Genomic DNA, 27048 nt, shown 5'->3' with positions numbered 1-27048 from the left:
AAGCCACAAATGTCAAGTTTGTTTTCATAGAAATGGTCCATTTGCAGTGTGACAGATTATAATCATGTAATTCACAGCTTTTTTTATTTATATGGCAGCTGCATTCATTTAAGCTGCTGAATGGAGAGCTCGCTGTTTAAGCCTGGATGCTAGAAATGTAGGAAGTGAAGCACTGGGGAACAAGGTAATATTTCACAGACTGTTGCGGTTTGGTGGCCAAAGTACAAATGACATTGAGAATCTCATTGGTCCAAAACCCAGATAGACACATAGTAAACATCAATGGTCATGTTCCAATTGGCTCCTTAAAATCATATACCATCCATAAAGAGTAGATAAGAAAGTACCGTTCTGCAATAAACATAACGAATTTACATAACAAACTGTTTGGTAAACCGCTGATCAAAAACTTGTCTTTTTAAAAACTGCAGAAAGCATCTCTGAGGATAGCCTTAACCAAAATGAATCCAAGAGATATCCAACTATTGTGCATGACAAAATTAAATAAACAATTTAACCGTGAAATCTGTTCCTACATGTGTCTTTGCAACATCAAACGCACACAAATGAAGTCTGGTTTTCCCCCAGAGTTCAAATCAGTACATACCCTGGTCAAATTGTTTCTGAATGTTGTCTTGATCCGTCTTGTTTCCGCTCACTCGATAAAGGCCCTCTGTGGTGAGACCTGCGAATTAAGAGCGACACTTCATTAAAATCAATCCTGAAAAGGTTACGCAACAAAACCTCAGTGGAACAAAGCACTTCCAATGCAGTAGTACCATATAAAGACTCCATAAAATGTGTTATGAGAAAACAGCATAGTAATCAATGCTGCTATTCCTTACTAAACATTGTAAAGATAAAACGATATTGCATAATAAACAATAAGGACTAGAGAAAAGATCTAAGCCTATCTGTTTATGGATTTTTAACACAAAAAACATACATTTCATAAACTCATAATTTGTTATTAGACTGTATGGATGACATTTAGGATATGCACATACAGTACATATAAAAATACACACGTGCACATTAGAGGTGTGAACCTACACTGATGTCACGGTTCGGTTTGATTGCGGTTATCATGTCATCGATTCGATTCAATTCAATATCACGGTGCATTGACGACTCAAATTTCAATTTCACTAGTTAACATGTATAGAATTTTGTCAATAAATACAAGCAGTCAGATATATGAACTGAACCTTTAATTTAACTGCTCTTCTTTGATGTATCAAACATCAAACAAAACTCAAGTCTGGGCATGAGCAAGAGGAGCAAATATACAAAAGTAAATAATGCATAATGCAAGGAGGAGTGCACTTGAGTACTTATATAGTACAATGTACATATAAAACATTTAAACGTAAACAAATGAATACAAATTTAATTAAATAATACACCAAAGTAGTAGTTTGTAGTAGTAGCCCCTTAAGCAGTAGAAGTACCTATGCGACATGACGTCAGAAAAACGTAAGTACGTAATAACAGGTTGTGGTCCGTTACTGAACCGATACCTAATTGGCCTCGTTTGCACCGCGATACATCGAAAAAACGTTTAATTTCAACACCCCTAGTGCACATTAACATTTATGCATTTGGCAGACGCTTTTATCAAGCGGAGTATGAGTATGTATCTGAGTATGTGCAATCCCCTGGGATCCAACCCATGACCTTGGCGTTGCTAGCGCCGTGTTCAAACCACAGAGCCAGATGAAAGCTTAAACAACCGCAGAAAAAATCCAGTCCATTTCAAATGTATTCTCTGTTTTTCTGAATTTACTATTTATAGGTATGTGTTTAGGTAAGATTATAATTTTTGTTTCAATCTGTGAACTCCTTACAATATTTCTCCCAAATTTTCAAATCAAAATATTGTTATACTATTGAATATAGATTTATTTGCAGAAAATAAAATTAACAGGTCAAAATAACAGAAAAGATGCTCAATTCCTGCAAGAAGTTCATATTCACTTTTAAGCAATACAACACATTTGTACATGTCTTTAGGAAAAGTAAAAAAAAACGTATGCGATAACCTCAATTTTTATCATAGCTTTCATGTGTCTTGTCATGCTGTCAGTCTTTCACTTCCCTGCTTGTTGACTTTGTCACTACTGAGGTTTCATTTAGTTAAAATTCAACAAAAACACTTAAATAGAAATGTATTGCACACAGACACAGACCAGAACAAATCTTTGCCCTGCAGACCGAATACAACTTTTAAACCCACACCTCACAGAACGGTTCTTATGCTCAAATATTTAACGTCATGCACTCAAGCCGGTAAACTGGGCCACTCTGAATGGATGAGTGGACATGCGGCTTGATATCACAACCAGAAAAAAGTAGGCCAGTAATGCAGATAATACCGTCAAATACAGCTCACAGTTCCCCGTTGCCTGACAGATAACACCGTTGATCTCTTCTTTTCATTTGGTGTGATCCACCAAAGCCCGTTTTTATCAAGCTAAAGATAGCTCTGTGAAGCTGTGACCTTGTGTGCAGCTCTGCTCAGGCCCCCGCAGTCACTCCTGAAGCCTTGTGGGCCGGCTTACTGCTTCAAGTCAAAACCGCAGCGCATTCTTCAGATGCTCCCACATGTCAGAGCTAGTTCTTCCTCCGGAGAAATGGGAGGTTACCGAACGGCACCTGTTTAACTCGCATTTATTGGAAGGGCAGGTGTGCTGTGACGATAATGGGCTGGTTCGCTGCCTGGGTGACCTCACAAACAGGTTACGAGAAACAGAACAGAGATCCTTTGAAGGATGTGTCTTTGTAATGGCTATTAGATGTTTTCAGAAGAGTTTATAATGGAAAATAAAAACAGTTAAAAAAGTTCTTCACAAAATGGATGTAATATAAAAATAAGTTCAGTATATCAACCCACCTAGAATCTAAATGTGAACTAGGGAAAGCTTGTTTTTACGTGATGTCATTGAAATAAAACTGTGGGCATGTGTATTATTTGAGGCTCACAGATGACTCATGGAGATTAAGTGATGCTTTACTGTGGTTTCCCAAGCAATGCTGTGTGTTTGGATCCAGCACTCTGTCAGGCCTGGTGCTGTCATGTCCAGCCTGTCACTGTGAACAGGAGCAAGTGCAGGAACATGACACTAACCGCACTGTATGATCTCAAAGTCAAAGCTTAGGAGTTCACGAATACAAAACTGTCAACCTGCTCAGGAACATGTCAGCTGAAGCTTATTTACTACAAGAGTGATAAAGCGCAGTACAAACATCCGATACAAACACTTGGTTGTTCCTTGAAAAGTAGCCAATCGGGTGACACGCTTTCCAAGAATGAACGGGACTCAACCAGAAAAAAATCACTTCCCGATAGTGATACAACAGTATCAGACACATGCCAAATAAAATCCTCCTGGTTATAAATGTAAATCTACATATCCATATTGTGACCACCATTTTTGTTCAGTAGTTTCAATTTTCATTTTAATTTTGCTCCATTTAAATATGATTGTTTTATTCAACATATATATTAATTAAGTTAACAATAACATGCAAAACAATAATGCCACACTTATTAGAATTAATGCTAGAAAAAAATGTATTTCCTGTATATATACAGATCATATCAACAAAATTTTTGATTGTGCCAAAATTTGGCAAAATATCAAGACTCGTAAACTAATAGCTACTTTATAGTAGTTAATGCATGATTCATTATTTATTTCATTATGCATGCTTGAAAGTCCCCCTGTAGTAAATAAATGTATCCCTGAAAATTCATCTTTGATCATCAAAATGACATATTTATAGAGTAAATCTTTTGTGATTATTAAGGTCCTCCTTTGGTTTATGTAGTGTCCAACAACATTCACGTCATTTTCTAATAATAGGCAGTTATTATAACCTCACTTCTTGACTGACTCTTAAATCATTAGTTCGGCGAGTCATCGGTCTAATCCCCTCCTTTCTGTGAGCCTACTCTGATTTGATTGGGTCTGAGGGTCAGGACCCGATTTCGATATGAACATTTGCATATTTGTGACATCATCACGTCGAATTTGCTCTCAGAGTCAGACAAGTGTTGGCACTTTTGCTTCTAGTCTCCGAACTGTCACGTACTGTATTTTAATACAACTAACTTTCCAATAAAGCCATTCTAATAGACATTTTTTTCCGTTTCTGTTGTTCAGCACACACATTTATACCCATGGGTATTAAAAAACCTTTTGGAAAACCTTTTTATCAGTGCGATTAAACACAGCTGCCACAGATTCTGTGCGCTAAAATGAATTCAGCTGTGATGATCTTATTTAGTCAAATCGTTCAAGGAAGGTCAATGTCATGCGTCTCATGAAAGCAGTAACAGGAAGCATCACCAAGGGAAACTATCTTAATTTGGATGCACATCTATTGTCCCTCAAAGCCCCCCCCATCCACCACTGGACTTTATCTGGACCTCCTCATCAGCAGATTATCATCACACACAGCCTCACAGGCAACAAAAGGCCATCATGATGCAGGAAATCACAAAGGAAATGTCAAAATAGACCGCGTTTGCAAAAACATGCCATAAATCAAATCAGACATGCATTTTTAAACCCAGAAATTCAAATTCACGCTCCATTTACAAGCCTGACATAACAATAATTCTCGTCAAAAGAGCAATTTCATTTCCACCCGGGCTTGGAATTAGCTGAAACAAGGTACACAGAAGGTCAGTGTGGTAATGAAGCTTTTGTCATTGAGGGCCGCTGTTTTATCTCTAGACCGCCTGGTGAGTGTTTACACAACGGGAATGGACAATATTACAAGCAAGGTGCTGCACCCAGACTCCGCCTATCAGATGCAGCACTATGAGAACAAATGCATCATTGTCAGGTTGTTCATGAGAGTAAGACCGGACTCTAAAGCAGTGCTTTACAAATGGTGGGTCTGTCCTGTTCAGAGAAAACAATGCTAAGTGCAAATGGTAAAACATAACGTGAATATTTAATACAGTAAAAAGGCTCATAGCCCTGGGATCTTCAAACCAAAATACATTTTAAGGGTAAACTCCACCGAAAATGAAATTTATGCACTTCAGTTCAACGCTCCCGGATGTCATCAAATCATCCTTAATTTGTGTTCCAAAGATGAACGGATGTCCTTTGGTTGTAAAAACAACTCTAAGGGTGAATAATTCATCGCAGAATTTCATTTTCTGCACAGTTTACCTTTAGCACACATTTACCAACTGATATGAAGACAACAGAAACAACAGAAATCCGTTTACTTTAATACAATAAATTATACTGTGATACACTGTCGGTCTCCGCATGATGTCCAATGTCAAAGCTTATTCCTCGGGCAAAACTAGATCCACTGCTATAGTATAATGGCAAATGTCACACGCTGTATTTCCTCCCATGTAACCCTGATGTCCGAATAGGGGTCATGCAGTAAAAGGACAAGACTCGGGGTCAATGCTACAGCACACGTCTTCGTGGAATCAATGTTCTTGCTTTAGCGCTGCAGTAATATCACGCCGGGACTGTGACCTTTTAACTGAGCTTCCTTTATGATGCTGTCATCAAATCTTTTCTGAAAAGGGTGTGCCTCCAGAGGAACGCACCAGGGATGGGCTGCTATCAAAAGATTCATACCTTCACAGAGGCCTGTATAAACAACCCAACGCAGAGTTCTATTCCCAGTGCTGACTTTGATCTGTTGTATGTGCAACACCTTGCATTGGGAATTGCAACTTTTGTGGTTTTAAAATGTTTGGGTATCTCAAAAGGAACTATTTGCTTTAAAAGCAGGCGTTCCTTTGAGGTACCCAGATGGCACCTGCTCTGTTTTACAGAGCCCACACTTGAAAGCAAAGCATGAATGAAAAGTTAAATAAATACAGAATATCAAGACGGTGTTAAAACACAACCTCAGTTCCAAAACATGGCAAGACCTACACAGTATTTTAAAGGCAAAGTTCACCCAAAAATGAAAACGGTGTCATTATTTACTCACCCTTAGGTTGCCCCAAACCCGTATAAATCTAGAAATTTGTTCTGCTGAACACAGTGAAAGATATTTGGAAGAATGGAAAAAATACTATGGGACTCAATGGGGGATGAAATCTATTTGGTAACTGACATTCTTCCAAATATTCTTTGTTTTCAGCAGCACAACGATATTCATACAGGTTTGGAACATTCTGACGGTGAATAAATAATGACAGAATTTTCACTTTTTGAATGAGCTATCCCTTTAAGGCATTTTGGGCAGAACTTTTTGCATCCATCACAAAAAGTGCAATCCCACAATGCACCCGTTACACACAAATACCATACCACAAGGCAGCTCACTTCTCTTTGGAACATAACTTGTCTTATCAACAGGCCGTTTCCCAAGATGTAAACAACACAGGTCGAGAGACACTTCCTGTTTTAGTTTTTTTATACTACGCACACTTTAGCACAAAATACCACAAATAGAACATTAAGAGCAAAATCAAAATGTTAAACAACCCTTTTTTACAAAACTTAGTTTATGTGTGAAATGAAAAAACTAAAACAAGAAGTGCTTCTCGGTCAGTGTAGGAACCGTGAGTCACTTCAGCCATCTTTCCAGTAACCATTTAAATCAATGGGAAGAGTTTGTGCATCCCATGCTGAACTATTATACACGATCACCATCTGCATAATTATTCCGCACATAATGCCCACCCCCACAGTCGAGTCGAGGACCAAACATCATGGTCGGCAAATAGAGAATGTGCTTTTCTACGGCAACCCCCATTTGTCAGCGCAGACACATGGTGGAGAAATGTTCCATGAGATACAGTATGATTGTGTTAGCAGGGGGCAAACGTGAGTCTCAAAGCCATTGCCTCAGCATTCCACTAACACTCCATAATAAATCAGCGGGGGGAGGTGTCAACTCATATGCTCATTCCACAGGAAATCTCTTTAAAAATAAACCAACCCTTATTAACCTTATTCCTCACAGGGTTTCAATAAACGTAACAAGGTTTGGGAAATGAGCGCAGGTCAGGGTTGATCCTGCAACGTCAGACGTGAACCTTCACAGGCCAACATAAGTGTCACTTAAAGTTACTCCATCTCCAGTTCTACAAACAAACAAAAGCTTCTCTGGAAAGCACAAGGGTGCAGAAGCCCAGTCGAGTCATCAATTTCAACACTACAGTGATAATAATTGCCCTTCCCTGCAGTTCTCGGCGTCTATAAATCAAAGCAGCAGATGCGAAGTGGAATATCAACGCGTGTTAGCTCTCCTACCATTGATTTCGAAATCAATGTGAGAAAAACGAGTCGACAGCGGTGCTTTATATGTAACTGTGGATATAACATCAAAGATAATAGATATTGACAAGATGCGGTTTTGCTTTTAACGCCAATTTATGATCGTGCGTAGGACCTCTAGCTCTGCATAGCCTGACGTGCACCCTCCAAAAATTGCGTCAACTCAACGCAGACCACAATTGCTGTGATTGGTCTGTTTGAATCCCTCCCTCAGGTAAACAAACTCAGTGATAGCGTCGCGTTTCCTCCAACGCATTTCCGAATGAATTCTTTAAGTAAATTATTTGATCTATAATTAACAACTGAAGCTGCAACAAAATGGACTGTTTACTTGCCGCTATCACTGCTTCAAGCTTCTACTAGAGCGTACACATCAAGCTGCTTCCTCTTCGCCTCTTGTCTTGGTAACACAAGCAACACGCCCGTGGACACTGACGACTACAACGCACAAGTAAAAACTAAAACCGATAGTGGCAAATAAAGTCTCGACTTCCAATAAAAAGAGTCAATCGTCAATTGATAACAAACGGACGATTCTCTGGGAGAGCCAACCTGTGCGCATGTGCAGTAGCTGGAGCAACCTCGAAAAAGAATTTGTTAAGATTAAAAACCAAAGGTCACTGTTGATGTCAAGTTTAATTGTTGGATGGAAATATGTTATTTAATTGTGATAGTGCCGAGCGAGATATCATCTTCCCCTCTTCACTGGAATCTTTTGTCAACGCCCAAAGTTGCAAACATTGCTATATCAATGTTATATCAAGTGCCCTGACTTCCATAAAAGGAATTTGATATAACTCGCAAAAAAGGCAAAAGAGGGTTGGAAACGTCAGTCCCAAAACAAATCCTTTTAAGACCTGCTATACTTTCAGATCGAGTCGTGTCATCAAAAGCCTATATTTTACATTAAGACGGAGATGCCTAGAGTCCAGAGGCAAGCAACTGTCTGAGAGAAGTTAAAAATTAAGCCTCGACATATTTAGTCGTGCTGAGTTGACAGCTGCGTGGCTGACGTAAGTGCGTTTAAAAAATAAAACAAGTCAAAACTAAGTTGTGCTTGCAGCAAGTTGGTTGTTATCAAACGGGGTGGGTTTGCGTGTGTTCAGCCCCATGAGAAATTCATGGCAGTCGGAAGGACTTAGCAGAGCTGAGCGGCCTTATCTACAGCCTGCAGCTAAACGGCATCCCCTCGCACGGCCCTGAGAACCACGTGGTACTGATTTAACAAAGAATATCTTCTTTGCAACATCCAGGTTCGTGACGGGTTGACGGACGTGAATTCTGATATCACGGAAAAGCTAGCTGTACAAGCTAATAAAACCAAAAAACAAACCACATTCAATTATTCAGCAATAATTATCATTCAGAACCAGTGCTCACACGTCAAGAGGTCTGTGCTTAAGGCAGCGATGCATGTGTAATGTGTCGTCTGGCTTTAGTCAGATGAACTGTGGTCAGTTTGTTCACGGACTGACCAGCATACACTGGACATCTGTCCTTCAGCAAACAGTGATGGCATCATTCGCTCCAGCTCATCTCTAATTCATCACCAACAGATGGGATATGCTTAAAAATAGTGTCTTTTTTATCTGCAAACTCCCGCAATTGCATAAGAGAGCGTGTTCATTTGAGAGTAGGTGAGTTCACAAGAGAACTGTAGCTCTTTAATGTGTGAATACACTACAGCTACAAGCAACAGAAAAAATATGAAATCTAAAACTATAATCATCATAATTTACATTGCTGCTTAATTTTTGTACATCATTTAATGATTAACATTTCTAACTGTAGTATGCAACACTGTTCTTACATTGCATGTTTCGGTGATTCTCTGGAAACCACTGAAACATCATGGCAGTAAAGATATGAATTATAAAACAAACAATTCGGTAAGACAAAAACTTTTTCATAATAAAAATAATTGTGTTCTCTACCTAGGACAAAAATTTTTTTGACATTGGAATTCATTATTTATGTACTTTACTGCTTTTTCTAATGAAATTCTCATAACCATAACGCGTCGTGATTTGTCTGAGTGCCAGTTATGTTCGAATTTAAAGAGGCTAAAATTAAAATATTGTGAAAATAACAATTGAATGTTCTACTAGATGTTCTCAAATTACAAAAAAATTATTGACAGAATATTATGTAAAAAAAAAATGGAAAAATGTTCAGGACTGATATTCTCATCCTCTGTACAAAAAACATTAAGAAAGTTTAAACACACAATTATATTTAAATGAGGTTTGATTTTATGTAAAGTAAGACATCTACAAGTACCTTTTAAATGGCTAACAAGTTGAATACACTGAATATTCTCTTGTCACGCTGTGTACACAACTTTTTCCCTTCCCATACAAATACAGGTAGTTTTCCACATTTAATGAAATTTTACATGTATAATATTATGTTAAAATATAATTCATTAATGTTTTGTTACCTGTTATAATAAAAACTTGTTTTTAGCAAACAGGGTTTTTCATGCATAGACGAATTGGAGGCGGCCTCAGTCAAATTTTGTGCCGCCTCTGTCTCTGGCCAAATTTATGTATATGTACTTTTAAATAATAAAAGACAGCATGCATCAAACACTGTGATTTTAACTGCATTTGCGGCATTACACAACAATGGAGGCACTGTTTCGTTATCAGTGCCAGTGAGGTGCTGAAGAGTCGCAGTGCAAGAGCTATTAGGAGCTGTTTTAGCTATATCTCAAGACTGCTCAGGTGAATATTGTTTCTTTCCCACCCAAGTACGTTCAATTTCTTGAAAAAGTTCCTTAAAGTAACCTGCTGTACATCATTGTAATGTTTTAAGCTGTGCAGTTGGCTCATTGACGCAGCGTTATACTGTACACAGAGAGTTCGCCAGTATGAACGCACATTGTGATCAGAATGACTCGTTTGAACCGATTTGTTTGAAAAGTTGAAACTATTCATATAGTCACAAGAGAATATAAGAGAACAGTAAATCATTTAAAGCTCAGTGAACAAAGAGAACGCATGATGTGAATGAGCTTTGCTTATTTGGTAAAACTTGTGAATTCAGTTGACTATTGTTGGCTAAAAAGTTAGTTAAAAAGAAAAAAAAGTTTATATTTGATTTTAAGCAACTTTTTTGTTGGTTGGATAAATTTTATGTTAAATGATAACTTAATAATTGTCAATTTTTTGGAACTTTTATATGATGTTTGTAGGGATGCACGATAAATTATCGACCATATAGGTATCGGCATGTAAATGTTCATTTTTAAATGTATCAGTATCGGCCAATACTAAAATTTATCCCGATTTTTTATAGCGGTTAAATCATAAAGAATGTCCTCTGGTAAACTTATTCAGCTGCACAATGCTCAAATTAAAATAAAGTACAGTACTGTCTTTCTGTCATGATCATTCACTTACTGTTATAGCAAAACATTGAGGTAGATCAATTATGAATATGTAAATTATAGGAACAAAAGCATAATGTTTGAATCAGACAGCTTTCTTAATGCTTGAGACCTGTTAGACATGTGGCTATTAAGAACATTTTTCTTCGTTTGCTCTGGAAGAACATCTTTAATTAGTCCATTAAAATAAAAACTATACCAGAAAAGTTTGAAGGTTAAACCATCGTTAACACTGTAAAGTAGGCTTGGTACATGATTTTCAGGGCAATAAAGATAACTGATGGTTACCTTGTTTTCTGCAATGAATGTTTTCAAATAAAAAAAGTTGTCCAGTTTTGGGTTTTTGCTTCATTATTAGGGAATTTTAGATTAAAATGTAGATACTGTATATCAGCCAATATATCGTTTATCGGCTTCCAATGTTAAAGAATTATCGGTTATTATTATCGGCCAAAATTTACATATCGGTGCATCCCTAGTTGTTTGTATAGTGTTTGGTTAATCCACTTAAAGGGACGGTAGGCCTACACATGCGCATATGTACAAGTTCAGGATGGCACCACCTCCACCTCATTTTGAGCCAGGAAAAACATGCTGAGATTGACAGTTTAAGTGAAATGTTAAATGGTTTCGGTAATGAGAAAATTTGAGTTTTTGTTAAACTGTCAGTAAAAGTTTTGAAATGAATGCCTTTAAACATGTCATACCTTGTTTTAAATTAATATAAAAGCAATTTGTTAATACAAGTGTTTTTGAGACAATCATGTTTGACATCTTGAAACCAAGATTTCGTGAGAATCATCCATTTAGTTAAATCTAGTTTTCTAAAAGATAAATTAATGGATATTTTGTGATCGAATTGATGCAATTAGTAGTAGTGTGCTAGCAAACTATTCGAAACACTGCCATTGCTTTTGATAGTTTGTGCTAGTAAAGAACTTCATAGATTTCATACAAAAATAAGGACACTATCCCTAAGCAAAGGTTATAAAGCACATAAGAGAACAAAAATTCTACTTCTTTTCTAAAATCCTTAAAGCACATCAGCTCTTTTCTTGGTTTCCTCACACACCAACTCACAAAGCCTACGGCATCATCACCCTTCATTACATTTTCTAAGCCACATTCTGGGGTCTATCTGCGCGGCCTGATGTGTGGCGACAGCCTGTCAAAGCCGAGTGCTTCTGACGTCCCCTTCCCTCAAGCATAACAAGCAGTAGCAGACCAAGGGGAATAAAAGGACTTTGCGTTGTCGAACACTTATTGCTAAGCATTCACCGGAGACCTTGACGTGTCGAAGGAGGGAAAAGCCATGGTCATCAAACTTCCTGCAACCCTCCAGCAAGGTGCTTGTCTATAGTGGGCAGTCCAACAGCCATTAAAGGGCAGAGCAGCCCGGTACATCAAATATGTCTGTTTGCGCCTTAATTGTCAAACAACAGAAGAGTGGGAAGTGACATCATAGGGAGGTGCCCATGATCAAAGCTTGTATAAGCAAGTCACTGAATACTAATATCTACAGTGTTTTTGGAATTCAGGGTGAAATTTGAGAGTCTGAGGAGAGACTGGGCCCAGTTTATGAGAAACATTAATGAAAATACTCAGGTCAAGGGACTTGATATAGAAACATGGTCACCATCTTTATCTTAAAAACAATTGTTATATATTTGGTGGATACAAGATGCAAAATTTCAAATAAAGCCAAAAAAACGAAAAATAGCAATAAAAAAAATTTCTGAGATATTTCCTTACACGTTTTAAGACTTGATGTGAAATTATTTTTAGTAAAAGGAATCAAGGTGGTAAATCAGGTCACACACAAGCCACACCTTACATTGTCATAGTGTCTGCAGGTTCAGGATTATCTTGGATCAGCAATCTACACAACAATACTCTTAAAGCGGGCGGAACACACAGGGTTTCTGCCAATCTCATATTAATCTTGATAACCTATACAGTAGTATTGCATACTTTGTATCTTCGAATAGTATTAAGTTTGATCACATTTATAAAAGATAGATACAGCTTTACGATTGTTTCCGAAAACATATTGCGCGTGGGGGGGAGGGGTAGGCTGAACTAAAGCACGTCCATGCGCACCCATTGTCAACAAAACACAGACATCAGTTTCACTCACTGCATGTGGTTCATGTCCGGCAGCTTTTAGCGCTGGGACGGCTCCATATCAGTTTCAAACGATCTCCAAATCCAGCATTATATCCACTGTTTATAGAACATTCATCACTAGGGTTGTAACGATACTTCGTATTTCGTTATTTAGTGAAGCAACAATGTTACGATGCGCATCGTGGAAAGATGGGGATATTTTACGATATGTTTAATTCTATGCATTGAGCGGTCAAGACCATCCCTACTCTGCGCCAGCGCGTGACGCTTATCTCACATATGGGATAGAGAGAGAAGTCTCTGGGAGAACAGGAAGCACAAGACACAATCTGTGTCTTCACATGCTTTTTAGAGCGTCTTACTTTACTTCGAAATTGCCGGTAAAACACAGCGAACTTGAAGCGTGACTGCAGGTGAGTCATCACGAAACTCAATACAAAGTCGCAGCACAAACGTTTTCATATGCCAGTGTTAATTTATCCGCTAACGTGATATTCAACATAAAGGAAGCCAAAAGACACCAGCGCTGTTCCGATCAGAGAAGTGATGAAGTGAGTCGTACTGTATATTAAAAGATAGAATGACATATTAAAAAAAGTATGTGATTTGCATGATTGAAGAAATGTAATACATTTTAAGTCATTTGTCTTTTTAAAAGATTAGATATTTTTCATTCATTACCGTCTCAAGCAAAGACTGTGCAAAGACATCAGCCAATGGCATTTGATTGTGAGCTCTATCAGAGTATTTCATTGGTTGAACGTACTGAATGAATACGCCCTTCACTCAACGAACGAGTCAATTGAGTCAAAATGAGACTGAATGAACTGGTACCATGTCGTTCATGGTCTAATATTCTCTATGTTATGCATATATGGATAATGCATATCCAGTAGTTACTGAACTTTTCCGAAAAATAAAGGTAATGACCTGGTTTCATTTAATTCTAAGGTAATGTAAATGAAGTAAAAACGCAAATTTTTTTGTTTAGAACATATAATTACACCAATTAAATGAGTTAATCCATATAGATTTTAGTAGACTAATATAATGCCGATTTTGTCGACTTAAAGTAGACTAAAATATGACTATAAACTAGACTATAATATGGGATGACTAAAACTACTAAAACTTATCAAAATTTGCTGTCAAAATTGACACTGATCTTAATTCTAATTTCAGTTAAGCCTTTACATGTTAAAATTCTTTATTAAGTTTTATGTGCAACAAAAAAGTTATTAAATTGTTAATATTTTGAAAATACATTTTTTTTGTTAATTTTGTTCAAAATATCGAGATGTGTATCATATCGTGAACCCAGCATCAAGATATGTATCGAATCGTGAGCTGAGTGTATCATTATACCCATATTCATCACCCAAATGCAGTGAACAAACAAACAACTGAATTTCACAAACGTTTGCTCTCTTTCTCTCTCCTGCTTACAAGTGAAAGTGACGTCTGCGCATGCTCCTTCTCCAGCTCTCATGTGGCCATGCCGCGTGCTTTTCCGGGAGAATTGTCCAATAAGGGACTAAGAAAAGTTGTTGCAAAATAGTTTAAATGAAAAAAAAATATGCGAAACCTGTACGTTCGCTGGGGGATTGTATCGAGCACACAAATACTACGTAACACGCCCAACTCGTTTTTTGACACGTTGACTATGTTAACCATCAGAAGACAGCACGTTAAACATTGTAAACAAGTCAGAATGCATGACACATCTTGCAGGGCCGCTTTAAACAGGGCACATCAGAAAATGAAACATTTCCTGTTGCAGGTCTGGTTTGTAGACCATTTTCAGAAAAGGTATAAGCAGACAACATTTATTATAATATCCATTATGACATCCTGATCATAATAAGCAACGTTTCAACCAAAATATCAAATACCACCAAAAACTTGTTAATAGCCATAAGTATCTTCAAAACAAAAAATGACAGAAAAATTCACTGTCTAACACTGACTAACTAAATAAAAATTGCATATGTTATAACAATGACTATATAAATGGTATGTTTTTATAACGATACTGCAAGAATATCCTGACAAAGGACCGCTATTCTAAGATTTGCTATCTTCTCATTTAAAACACAACACATCATGTTGAGTGGTGCTGCTTTGCAGCCTTAGGCCTCAAGCTGCAGAAATGGGGCATGACAATTATTCCCCACTGAGTTAAGTAATCCCTGTGGCTGAGAGGAAGCCTTGCCGTATTGAAAAGCAGGGCTAAAAGGCTAAAGGACTTGTGAAAAGGCTGACTCCTGCACTTCCAGTGCAAGAAAGTCACTTTAAAAAGTGCATCACTGCAACAAGATCTTTGAAAAAGCGCAGCATCCCGTGTTTTGACCCTGTGGCGGTGGCCAGTATGGATGCTTTCAAAGGAAAAATGAGATGTACAAAGACTGCCCGTAAAGAGGCTTTGTCCTACAACCTATCTGCATGCTTGCTGTCTCGATAGGTGCTGTCAAAAATGCTGTTTAGCTGAGCAGCTGGCCAGGCTTTAGCCTTTAGTAGTAATACATGAGAGAAAGCACTTTTAGGGCTGATAAACCGCAGTCACGTATTCACATTTTTTATTTTAAACTAGTTCCACGATGTAGAGTTATAATGTGAAAATAATCACAGCATAAACAATCTTCGGTTAAAATTTCACAATTTCTCTGGGAAAACAGTCCACTGTAGCATCATTCAGATGGATGGGACTGTCTGTAAACACACCACTGACTTCTGCGTTCTGCAGATGTTGCAATGAAATTCTGGCTGCAGATTAATTGTTGTATATCTGCGTAACTGTGTTAATTGTTCAAATACATCCTGCCATGTCTCTCAGCTGCTAGTCCAAGCTCTGATCATATCAAGACTGGACAACTGCAATTCTCTACTGGCCGGCCTTCCAACCAATGCAGTCAGCCCCTTGCAAATGATCCAGAATGCAGCTGTACGTCTTGTTTTCAATCCGCCTTTAAGAACCCATGTAACACCCCTCCTGATTTCACTTCACTGGCTGCCAGTTGCCGCCCTCATTAAGTGTAAATCTCTGACTCAGGCCTTTACATCCCATTATCTTTTCTGGTAAAAATCTTATTTCACACTTTGTGAAGTCCAGTCATTGGCGAGGTAATGAATTATTAGGCCCAACAATGCGATAACATTTGTGGCTTATCACACTTGTGAATCGCTTGGTTGGGCTTGCAATGGTCAGCTAGTCACCCAACAACAGACTCGAGTAGTTTATCAGTATCTATCTTTTTTAATTAGTCATTTGACTACTCTTTTACATTATGCTATATTTAGAATAAGGCTTGATGCGATAGTCAGCGTCACCAGTGATACACTGTGTCCTCCTGCCAACCGATTACATCGTCTGTCCACCGCGGCACCGTTGCCATTTAATTAACAAAAGCTTTGGTTTCGTATTCCTTTCTTATTCATTTTTTAACCTGTGTTTTTACAACTCGATTAAAAGATGGGAAAATGTCATCATCGCAACATCTCTATTTAGCATACTGTAAGTGTATGTGCTTTAGCGAATTACATGGCAAAACCCTCACAGACGGGAAGCAATCTTTAAAATAATTCCCTTAAAAACACCACTTAAGCCACAAAAGTTGTCTCATGCTATTTTCGAGCATCCCACAACAATAGAGTCAAGTTCAAAATATATAAAAATAGCCCACTGCATTATATTCCATCCAGCTAATTTAGAAAAAAAAATACACCAATAAGGGTCACAATAACCAATAGCCATTTTCAAGGTGATCATATACAGCGATTCAAGCTATCCAAAACTAGTCAATTATTAGATCTTAAATCTCTTCCAGACAATTCCTATTGTTTGTCAAGCTTCAGATGCATTAATGTTACATACATATTAGACACCACCTCATACTGCCGCAGACAACACGCAGCTTTGTGCCTTAAACTGCCACCTTTTTTCTGCCTTGCCAGTCCATTCGAGTTATTTGGCTTTCTCTTTTGATTTGAGTTAAGACCCAAATGAGCCCACAGGAAAGCCTTTGTGTTTGGCATTGCAACTAGCCCTGAGTCCATGTTGTTGATTTCAATGACAACTGATGAAATGACGTTGGCAAAGCAACGTCAACAATACTTGAAATACAGGCAATGATGTTTCACCTGTTTTGCATCTACACACGGCTAGCATGCGCTAAAACAATAGCTAAAACTTGTGCAAGCCTACAACAGCACACACAAGAATTCACTTTAAGGAACAATGTGGAGATTTAAGCGATATGTAGTTGTGAGGTTGTGAATCGCAACTTACGGTTCACTCCACCCCTACCTTTCAAAGCAATAGGGCATTGATACAGGACAAACATGTCGGCACCTCCTGAGATAAATTCCATTTAAGGGGACCCGCGGTGTACTGTATGTTAATAGAAATAGCTCATTCTAAGGTAATAAAAACATGACGCTTATTTATGTAAGGTATACAGCTCTGAAGACATAGTTATGTATACTACACTGCATTTCTTTCGATAGATCCTCCAAAAAATGACACCAGACCTTTGAGGAAATGGTTTGTCAGGTAAACAATAAGGCTATTTGACATTTAGAACAGCTTTCTGGACCAACTAAACTGCACAACGATTTCAAACTGCATTTAAACATAAAAATGATGCTAGGAAAACTGACAATAAATTATACCCCTTCAAAAGAGTTGTTAAATGCACCCCTGTACCCAAAGGGAACACATCAAATGCAGAAAAGCACCTCATTTGTGTTTGTTGCTGCCTTTCTCATAATTGCAGAAAATTACTTCTTTTGGATAGAAACATATAATTCTGAAAGTCTAAAGACTGCAACATCAGCGCCATTAGCAATCACAGCAACTGCGGTCAGCTCATGTAATCACTCAAGGCGAACAAGTGAGAACTGTGAAAGGTCTATTCAAGCCTTTGAGATAATGCCTGGAACTGACGCAGCTGGGGTTTTCTGTGCTTGTATTCTCACTGTCTGTTCCGTTCATGGTCTTCTGGCCTTATTTTATAGTTAGTGCATCAAATAAACATCCAAATATCCATAACATTTCATAAGAGATACGCACAGAAGAGCTTATTACTATGAAGCACTGCGAGGGGGAAATGACAATGGGGGTTCTCTTCTGCTGGGTAAATGGAGCATCTAGCCCCTAAATGAGCCATGAAAGTCAATTAGAAAACATCCATAAAGTCCATTTTCTCCTTACAGTTTCTAAATCCACAGGCTCTTGATTTTCAGAACACAAGAAGCAAAATAAAAAAGAATCTATGTATATGCAGCATGTTTTGAGGAGTGGGTTCTGGAACAGTTGTGTCTGGACTAATGCTGCACGATATATCGTTTTAGCATCGATATCGCGATGTACGCATGCGCAATAGTCACATCGCACAAGGTGCGATGCAGGAAAGTTTTTTTTCTATATTTGCCTGATATAAAGTAATGAATTCTGATTTATGGGTGCTTTTTTTTTACAAAGCACATGTTGTTGCTTCAAGTTTTTGACACGCAGCCTCTGCATGCGTGCGCATGGTGAAATGAGCGAGTAACGGGAGAAAAGCACCGAAATGGACGACTTGGTCGCAAAAAGAAGCGCATCGTCAATAATTTGGAAATATTTTGGCTACAGAAAGGATGATGTTGACCAAAAACAGGTACTTTGTCGGGAGTGCCGTGCAGTAGTTGCCACAACATGCGGAAACACAATTAATTTGTTTGAACATTTAAGTCGGCACCACAGAGCTCTGTATGACGAGTGCAAAGCTTATTTTTTCACTCATGTTAATTCCCTAATGTGATAATTATGTGTCCTCTTTAGTGTAGCGCTCTGTTTTAATCTGGAATACATGCATATAGCATCCCCCATAACTAGATCTTCTAGACGCCAGACTGCACTTCTTCATTCACAAATGAGCTCCCTTATTTTAGGGTAAGAAGCAACATTTATTATTAAATAGCAATAAATAAAAAGTCATTTTCAGGGTTTCACATCGTTTACTTTCCATGAACATCCCCACAAAATCACCCCAATTATTCTTGAATCAATTATTTATTTTTGGAGAAATTCAAGACATCTGATGAACAGTTCTGTATTTCTACACATCGCAACATATATCGCAGAAAAAAAAATATCGCAATGTACGTTTTTTTCAATATCGTGCAGCCCTAGTCTGGACCAGAGAAAAAACACAGTTACGTATGAGAATTTCGTTTCATCACAATGCAGAAATACAAGATAAATTGGAGGGAGTAAGTGGTTGGCCTTTGGAATGGGGGTATGCGATGCACCTGCAGTGCTCTATGAATTGAGATGCTTTCAAAAAGGTCTTAAACACTGTCCTGCGATGCTCAGATACAGCCATGGGCATATTGTGCCATCTTCTTGAATTCAGGAGGAAGTCAAAGGAAAACGTGACAAGGCACAAATAAAGTTAAGGTTCCACTGGGCCTTAAACAAAAACAGAGCTCAGTTTTAACCACACAATCTTTTAAACATAGTTCACCCAAAAAGAAAAATTCTCTCATCATTTACTCACCCTCGTCACATTTTGACTTTCTGCAGAACAAAAAAGAAGATATTTAGAAGAATGTTAGTAACCAAACAATGGCGGTACCCATTGACCAGCTGTGTTTTTTTAGTCCGTACAATAGAAGACATCATTGTTCGGTTACCAACGTTCTTCAAAATATGTTCTTGTGTGTTCTGTGAAAGAAAGAAGCCCATACCCATTTGAAATGACAAGAGGGTAAGTAAAGTATGACAGAATTTTTCATTTTTGGGTGAACTATCCTTTCAAATAACACATAAAGCTTGTGTTAATAGACACTCACCACACATAAACAAATATAAAAATGTAACACAACCCCAATACCATTTTTGACACCAAGCCACTTTTTAAACGCATTTTACTGCATTAGACACTAAAACATTAAAACGAGTGGAAAATAAGTCATAAAAAGATTAAACTACATTTGAAAATGCATCAGTTCATCACTGCTTCTTTACAAACCAGAAAAAGTGTCACATTCAGAATCAAGTGACTTTTCAACCAAATGAATCATTGTGCAGTTTTGTGCACATTAACTTCATCCCAAGCACTGTGTGAAATCGATATGTTAGATCACAAAAATTGCACAATGACTCCCATCTTTCTAACGTTTACATGTACTTCATATGTGCATGGCCACACATACACAAAGCAGAACCACTTCAGCCAGCAAATTGGTCTTGTATTATTCTCACCGCAGACACTTTGCCCACTTCCAGAACGCAGGCATAAAAACCACAGACAGCAGCTTAATAATTTCCCTCAGAAACCACATCAGTGCTTTTCATCCATGCAGTTTGACTGAGCCTCATCTCCTGCCAACCTGCATAGCCGTATGCGAGTGTCACCTCTTCGCTAATAAAACCTCAAGCTATATGACGGGTCAGCTGGGCTTTATTGACAGATGTTTTAGTCAGAGTTTCCATAGAACACTGAATCAGTTACAGAACAAGCTACTGAAGGGCATGTTGTCATCAAACAACCTGCCACTGTCAAAAGGCCTGCATCAATGCTTTACATGTATGAAACACATTTTGTTAATCCTGAAATAGTGCACTAAAACCCCATCTAGTGTTTTTGACATATGTCAAGCTCTAAATGTTTAAGAGTCGATTGTAGACTTCATGAAAATAGTAATATGGCTAAACAAAGTGCTCTGGGAAAAATTAGATCATCATAACACACGGCCATAAAAAAACATTCAATCATTTAACAGACCGAGCTCCCTTACTCCCCCGCCCATCAACTTCCTGTTGTGTCAGAATTTATCGCCTCAGAGTAATGGATTTCATTCATTTGTTTACTTATTGACGATACATGAATCGTGTGCAGAATTTTATGTCCTTTAGAAAACTGGTTGCATCACAGCCCAATCCAAGCATGTACAACTTTTCAGGCAGGTATATTAGAACCAGGAAAGAAAAAACTATAGGGTTCAATTTTTCAGAAATTTATAATGCCACTAATAATAAAACACAAGCCCCTGAAAACAACCATCCCATACATACAAACAACGAGGTAAATTTTGCCTGCGGTGGACTTATCTTGAGGAAAGCTCATACTAAGCTCAAAACCAATTAAATAGTCCGGAATAGACTATAAGAGCCTACAGTTAAAAACTGAGTAGATTTTCAGGTGATAACCGAGTTAATGATCTTAAATTGAGATATTCACACCTTTAGAAAACAGAAAACTTACCCGTTCGTTCAATGTATTCAACACACTTTTCGATAAACAAAGGAATGGGTCTTTCCAAAGTGACCAAGTTCTGAAGAGGCACCCCAAAATAGTTGCTCTCCCAGTTTCGTCGAGTTGGTGGGTACAGTGGCTTTGTGGTCTTTGTTGATTTTGACTGTTCAGGAAAGATGACGCACATGAGTATGCATAGACAATGTAGGATATATAGACATATTACATTTTGCTTTTCTCATTCACCTGTGTTTAACAAGTTGGAAGTTATGCATGATAAACGGCACAATAGATAGTGTTTTAGAAATATATTATATTATGTACCTATAAAACGAATATATAATTCATATTATATAATCCTTTGGATATTTTAAGGGATTGAGCAGATATGTAAAAAAAGGAGCAAACCTTCTTGGGTTCCTTGATCTTTGGTGCTTTCTTTTTCTTCATTTTTTTATCATCCTGCTCTGGGTCTGATGTGATGGCTGGATTGTCTATTCCTCCTTTCCAAGGATCCACTGGTGAAAGAAGAGGGTCCTCTTCACTCCCCCTGTTGCCCCTTCCTTTCTTCTTCTTCTGCGTTGCAGCTCCACCCTCATCATCACTGACATCTGAATGTACTCGTCTATGATAAGCTTTCGTTTTGCTAAAGAGGATCTTGGACCGATGTTTGTACTTCGAAGGTCTTCTGCCACTCTGAGACTTAGACATGGTATCAAAGCCGTTCTCCTCATCCCCATGCAGAGCGAGTCCACCAAACGAGTTACGACTCTTCCCAGATCTGCTGTGTGCATCTTCAGGTATGGCATATATGTCGTCAGCGAAGCCCCTCGATTTGAGGAGTGTATCCACGGGCTCTGCATAGTTGTCTGATGCTTCGAGGTCATCGCCATGAACCATCATGGGACTGCGGACCCATCTGGAGCTCCTCATTCCAGCCTCGATGGTCCTCAGAAGGTTAGGATCCAGCTTCTTAACATTGGGTTTGGGCAGCAAGTTTGGCTTAGGTTTTACTGGGGGAGGCACTTTGTGATTGCGTTCATGGTCTCCAACAGGTGTGCTGTGAACTGGGTATTCATTGCCTTCGAGGTCGATTTTGAATTTGCGCTCGCTCGGATTGGGCAGCAGCTGGACGTCATCCCCTATTGGACTATAAGGTGGTGGTCCCTCCCCATCATCCTCAGAGTCAGGGTAATATTGGTAGGCAGGTGAATGTCTATGAGGGGACTGAGGGAAGACGTCTTCACTGGTGCTTGTTCCATCTCTGCTGTTCTCAAACATGAAGGAGCTTTCGATGTTGCTCTTTTTCTCAAGAACCTCATTAAAAAATGGTGTGAAAACCTCTGTCTGCCTGTGATACTGGGACAAGGAGTAGAGCGCAGTAAATTTCGCTGTGATTTCTGTGGCAATGTGCTCCCCCTCAGTCATCAGTTCTTTTATCGCCTCATTCTCAAAGAAGTCCGCCTGGCTGTCCGTAATGGCCACCATTTGAACGGGAATGACATCCTGGACCTCGGCCAAAAACGCCCTCAGCATTGCCATGGAAGACTTTCGTTTTGCTGAGTAAACAAGAATGTACCCATGTACCAGTTCGTCCTTTCTAATTCCGATGGAGGAGTGGTATGAGAGCACAGTGACCTGTATGCGTCGCCGGCTGTCACCAATGATTTTGTCAAGAATCAAAGTGTTGCTCTGCCCGGGCTGTCCGGCACTGCAACAGTGCGAGTCCAGAAATGGTGAAAGAATGAGATCCACGCTGAACGGATCTCCGCACATGGCACACATGACTATCCGCAAGTCCGTCTCGGATAAATCTTTAATGGACTGCATGGGGCTCATCATGTCGAAATTGTGCTTGAAGCCTTCTAACACTGCTCTGAGGGCCTGTTTTATCTGAGACTCATTAAACTTTCTTGGAAAAGTGCTGGAAGGTATATCTATAAATGTACACTGTAGCTTATTCGCAAGCTGTTGGCCCTGATGCCTCAAAATAGGCATGTTTTTGCAAACACTGTCCCTCTGGTTCGCTAGAATAAGAATGAATGGTACTGGCTGAGTATACCTATCCCTTCTGCTCTGGGCAATCTCGGCTCGGATTCGGCTTACACGGTCCCCAATATAATTAAGCGACTCTATAGAGCTGAAGACACAAAAGAACCCATGGGGCTTGAAAGTCGATATCCAGGAATGATTCAAAAGCATGCCAGAATTGACATCCACAGGCAAAAGCTCTAATTCATAGATTTTCCCATCAAGGGTATATTCATCATCAGTAGACTGAGCTCGGATTTCATTCGCAAGCTCCTGTGCCAGTCCTTCTCTGCCTACGAGGCAAAGGTTAACTTTATCGATGTTGGCACTATTGTAGTAAATATTCGAGCGGCCGTGATCCAGCTGAACCAGCCTGTTTGCGAGAACTTGCTCGACTTTCAGATCCACACAGGCCGTGCCGCTGAGGCATGTATCTTTCGTGGGGTGATAGACAAACCCAATGTGTTTCAGTAAAAGAGACTCCCTGTCCGTGGCAAGTTTCTGAAGAGCTCTGTATCTCGGCTCCTCATTAAGTACAGCATGAATCTCACTCATTTTGTTACAGCTTGGAGTGGCGTTCAAATCCAGGTCATAGAACAGCTCTGCGTGCTCAAAAAGCATTTCCTGAAACTCCTCTTTGGCCCGTTCAACAATTTCCTGCTGGTGCCGGCTATAAACATCTCGGCGATCTGATTCAGTGATGTATTTGTACGCCTCGTCCTCCATGACAAAACACATGACCTCTTCCCATGGCTGTCCGGGGCTAATGAAATGCACTCGCTCCAAGATCTTCTTGAATTTCTCCTTCATCTCCGACCGTCTCTTCTCGGATTTCAAATGCTGGACGTGGTTTTGATAAATCCTCTCTCCTTCCATGGTTTTGAGGATGTCGAAGGGCACTCTTCTGTCATCGGTTTTATTGAGGTGGTCGGTCTCATGCCACGGTGTTTGTTCCAACTCAATGAAAAAGTACTGGAACTCAGGCCTGCTCTTTATAAGGTTCTGAGCCTCAGTCCAACTCATAGTCTCGATTTCCTCGAGGTTGTTAAGCAACTTATTAAGAATTTTTGGCAGGCTGGTAAGATAATCCTCCCTCCGCCTTTTGATATGCTCTTGTCTTAGCTGTTCAATGTGCTTCGAAAAGGTGTTCCTTGCCTTTTTGGTGCCTTCTAAATTGATGTACTCGTCATAGTCTGGATGGCTTTTCAATTTATTGCTCACAATTTTCCAGTTTGTGTGATAATCTCTGACAGTCTGAACAATGAGCTTTTCAAATTTGTCTGAGACTGAAGCTACTAATTGTCTCTGGGCTTTGTAAGCTTCCAAATAAGAAATTATTTTGGGTTTACCTCGAGTTTTGTCCATCTGCTGTGTCAGAGCATTGAAACAGAGGTCAACATTAACAGACACTCGAGCTGACGTCTCGACCAGCACAACATTCTTTTTACCTGCGACAAACGACTGGACTTCCCTTAGGTATTGATCGACGCACTCGTCACATTTCATCGCAGCGATGACCATGGGTTTTTTTGCCTTGGAAATCTGAGAATAAAGGCTGTGAACGAATTTCATCTGATCGTCAAATTTTCTATTGCACCCTTTGCTTATGTCTATACACAGTACAAAGCCATCAATATTGAGCTTGCCATCGGGCATCTGTTTCTGATCAAAATCCTGTTCTAAACCAAGCTGGTCTGTGCAAATGTACATGAGCTTTTCAGCGGACTGAAGTTTTGTATTTGCAGCCCGTTTGGTATAGGGCTGCAAATTTGTGCTGCGATGAGGCAAAAAGGTCTGGTCATCGATGAATTCAGTCTGCTCAATGACGTGAATTCTACACTCGAGGCCATCATCCCCTCGATGAAACACTTCACCCCAGTACAAGAAGTGGTCATTATTCACCACGCGCCCTCCAAAGTCAATTGTGCTCAACACAGAAGTGTGCTCCGAGTAGTAGCAGTCCGCGCTGGGGCGCAGATATCTGTTGCATAGGCAGGATTTACCTACACCACAGTTGCCTTTCTCTTTCTCTGTGCCTGAGAGCCCGACAACGCTCACAGCGTACGACGGACGGGACTCCTTGTTCTTGGCCATTATACTGCCCCTCTCATTGCTTGTTACGCAGAGCGGAGTATGCCGGCAAGGCAAGCACGTTCTTCCATTTGCTAGTGGAGGTGCATTTCCATGTCTCGCTGTGAATGAGCTGATGTGTCCTTAATGTGGATCATCTGTCCCGGACGAATGATCTTTCCCCTCTTATCACCTTCCTGCAATAAAACAAATGCAATTACTGATCATGAGATAAGCTTTAAAGGGATAGTTGAGCCCAAAATAGCTTCTATGGAACTCAGACAGAAACAATGATGGCTGTTTATGCTCTTCCTTGGCTTTTTTCTTTAACAAAGCTATCTTATGTCTTCTGAATAATATTTTTGTACAAACATTTTAACTTTCATTAATTGTAATTTCATGGGGGAAATGCATAGTCTTTTGTGTTCTACATATAAAAACAATGCACAAAAATAAACATTTATAACGACACTGATTAAATATTGACTGAATTTAAATTTTTGGCTAAACTATTCCTTTAAAGTTTGAGAAATCATACACAGACACAATGCCAAGTTACAACAACACTGTGTGCTTTCTATAACAACAAACAACAACTATTTGTCAATAATGATGACTAAAATGTTGGAATACACACATGCCTGTCATTCTAGTATTAAAAAGGTAATATATTCAATTCCACTTTTAAAGTTCAAATCTGTCATCATGGCAAACCCATTGCTTCAGATTCCAGACTTATTCAGGGTCTTAGACTATGATCCATTATATAAAAGCATTTCAAACACTTTAAGTCATATGTGTGACACATCTGATTTAATGAATTTACATGATATGTGATTATAAACAGGAGGGTTGACATAATAAATAATTAAAATATTAAAATAAATGCTTGTTATTAGGTAAACATAGCCATGCATTGATAAATAAACTGCCTCTGTCCGTACCATATAGATTTTATATGACGTGTGACCTATTGGCACGAAATACATAAAATGTCACTAAAATCTAAAATAACCCTGTCTTTGAAAAATGATGTTGGCTGATATTCCGAAAGAAGCGCGAAGAAAGTCTCAAATTAAAGGTACTTGATAAAAGGTTTTCAATTCTTAAGTGGTGTTGACAATGTCATAAACAAATAGTCGCACTACTGGATATCAACGACTACATCCCACAATCGTTACATCGCAGAAAACGTAAAACTATCGGTGTCAAGCACGTTCTGAAATGATGGCAAATGTCGGTAGTTTTGTTGGATGTACTAGTAAAGAGTAAATGTAAAAGGAGAGGATGTAAAGCAGACGGGAGCATAGGCTGAAGGTGAAGAGCATCACCGTGCTGCTGGAATTTAGAAGAGCACGCGAGCAGCCCTATTGTTACGGGTGCTCGCGAGGGCTTCACGTCGACATTGTATCACACAACTAGAGTCGATTTTTTTCGCAATCTGTGCTATGACAACGAACCAAATATAGACTTTCAAACTGCCGGGTCCGCGTAAGAATTTGGCAAAGGCTTGGGTATCGTTTAACGAAACACCCCAACCCAGTCGTATCGAATGAGATTCTGGATTCCATGATTTTCACCCCCGAATTTCACCAAAACATGAAATGATTACCACGTGCCTGCTTGTCGTATCAAGTAATACGCGAAGTCGAATAAGTTAAGTTTATTTTTAATGAGCTGTTCAAAATTGTGTGCAACGACACGGGCCTTGCCCCTAACAAGGCATTAGACGCTTCCTTTGCTCGCTAGCTTCCCAGTTAGCCAGCGCTAGTTAAGTGTGACACCGATTCAACGCGCTGTAACGAAGAGGACCAATCTCAGCGATTAACTAAGGCTAACGTTACATAACTACCGCTTTCAAATGGAACTGCGAGCCTCATTTAACCGATCGAAGTGGTTTCGGTGAAGTAAACCATAG

At 39.1% G+C, this 27048-nt stretch overlaps 1 protein-coding gene across 1 annotated transcript in view; it reads right to left on the bottom strand.

Annotated features, from left to right (window-relative positions):
* Positions 1-27048, bottom strand: part of arhgap5 (Rho GTPase activating protein 5) — a 32485-nt gene that overhangs the window by 5150 nt on the left and 287 nt on the right. Inside the window, 3 exon segments of the mRNA XM_056767531.1 lie at positions 608-685; positions 21039-21192; positions 21438-25327. Coding sequence (XP_056623509.1) covers positions 608-685; positions 21039-21192; positions 21438-25154 — 3949 coding nt within the window. The 5' untranslated portion in view covers positions 25155-25327.

The sequence above is a fragment of the Triplophysa dalaica genome, chromosome 15, assembly GCF_015846415.1.
Source record: "Triplophysa dalaica isolate WHDGS20190420 chromosome 15, ASM1584641v1, whole genome shotgun sequence".
NCBI lineage: Eukaryota > Metazoa > Chordata > Actinopteri > Cypriniformes > Nemacheilidae > Triplophysa > Triplophysa dalaica.
The sequence above is the reverse complement of the archived record's forward strand: the minus strand, read 5'-3'. Positions and strand labels throughout refer to the sequence as shown.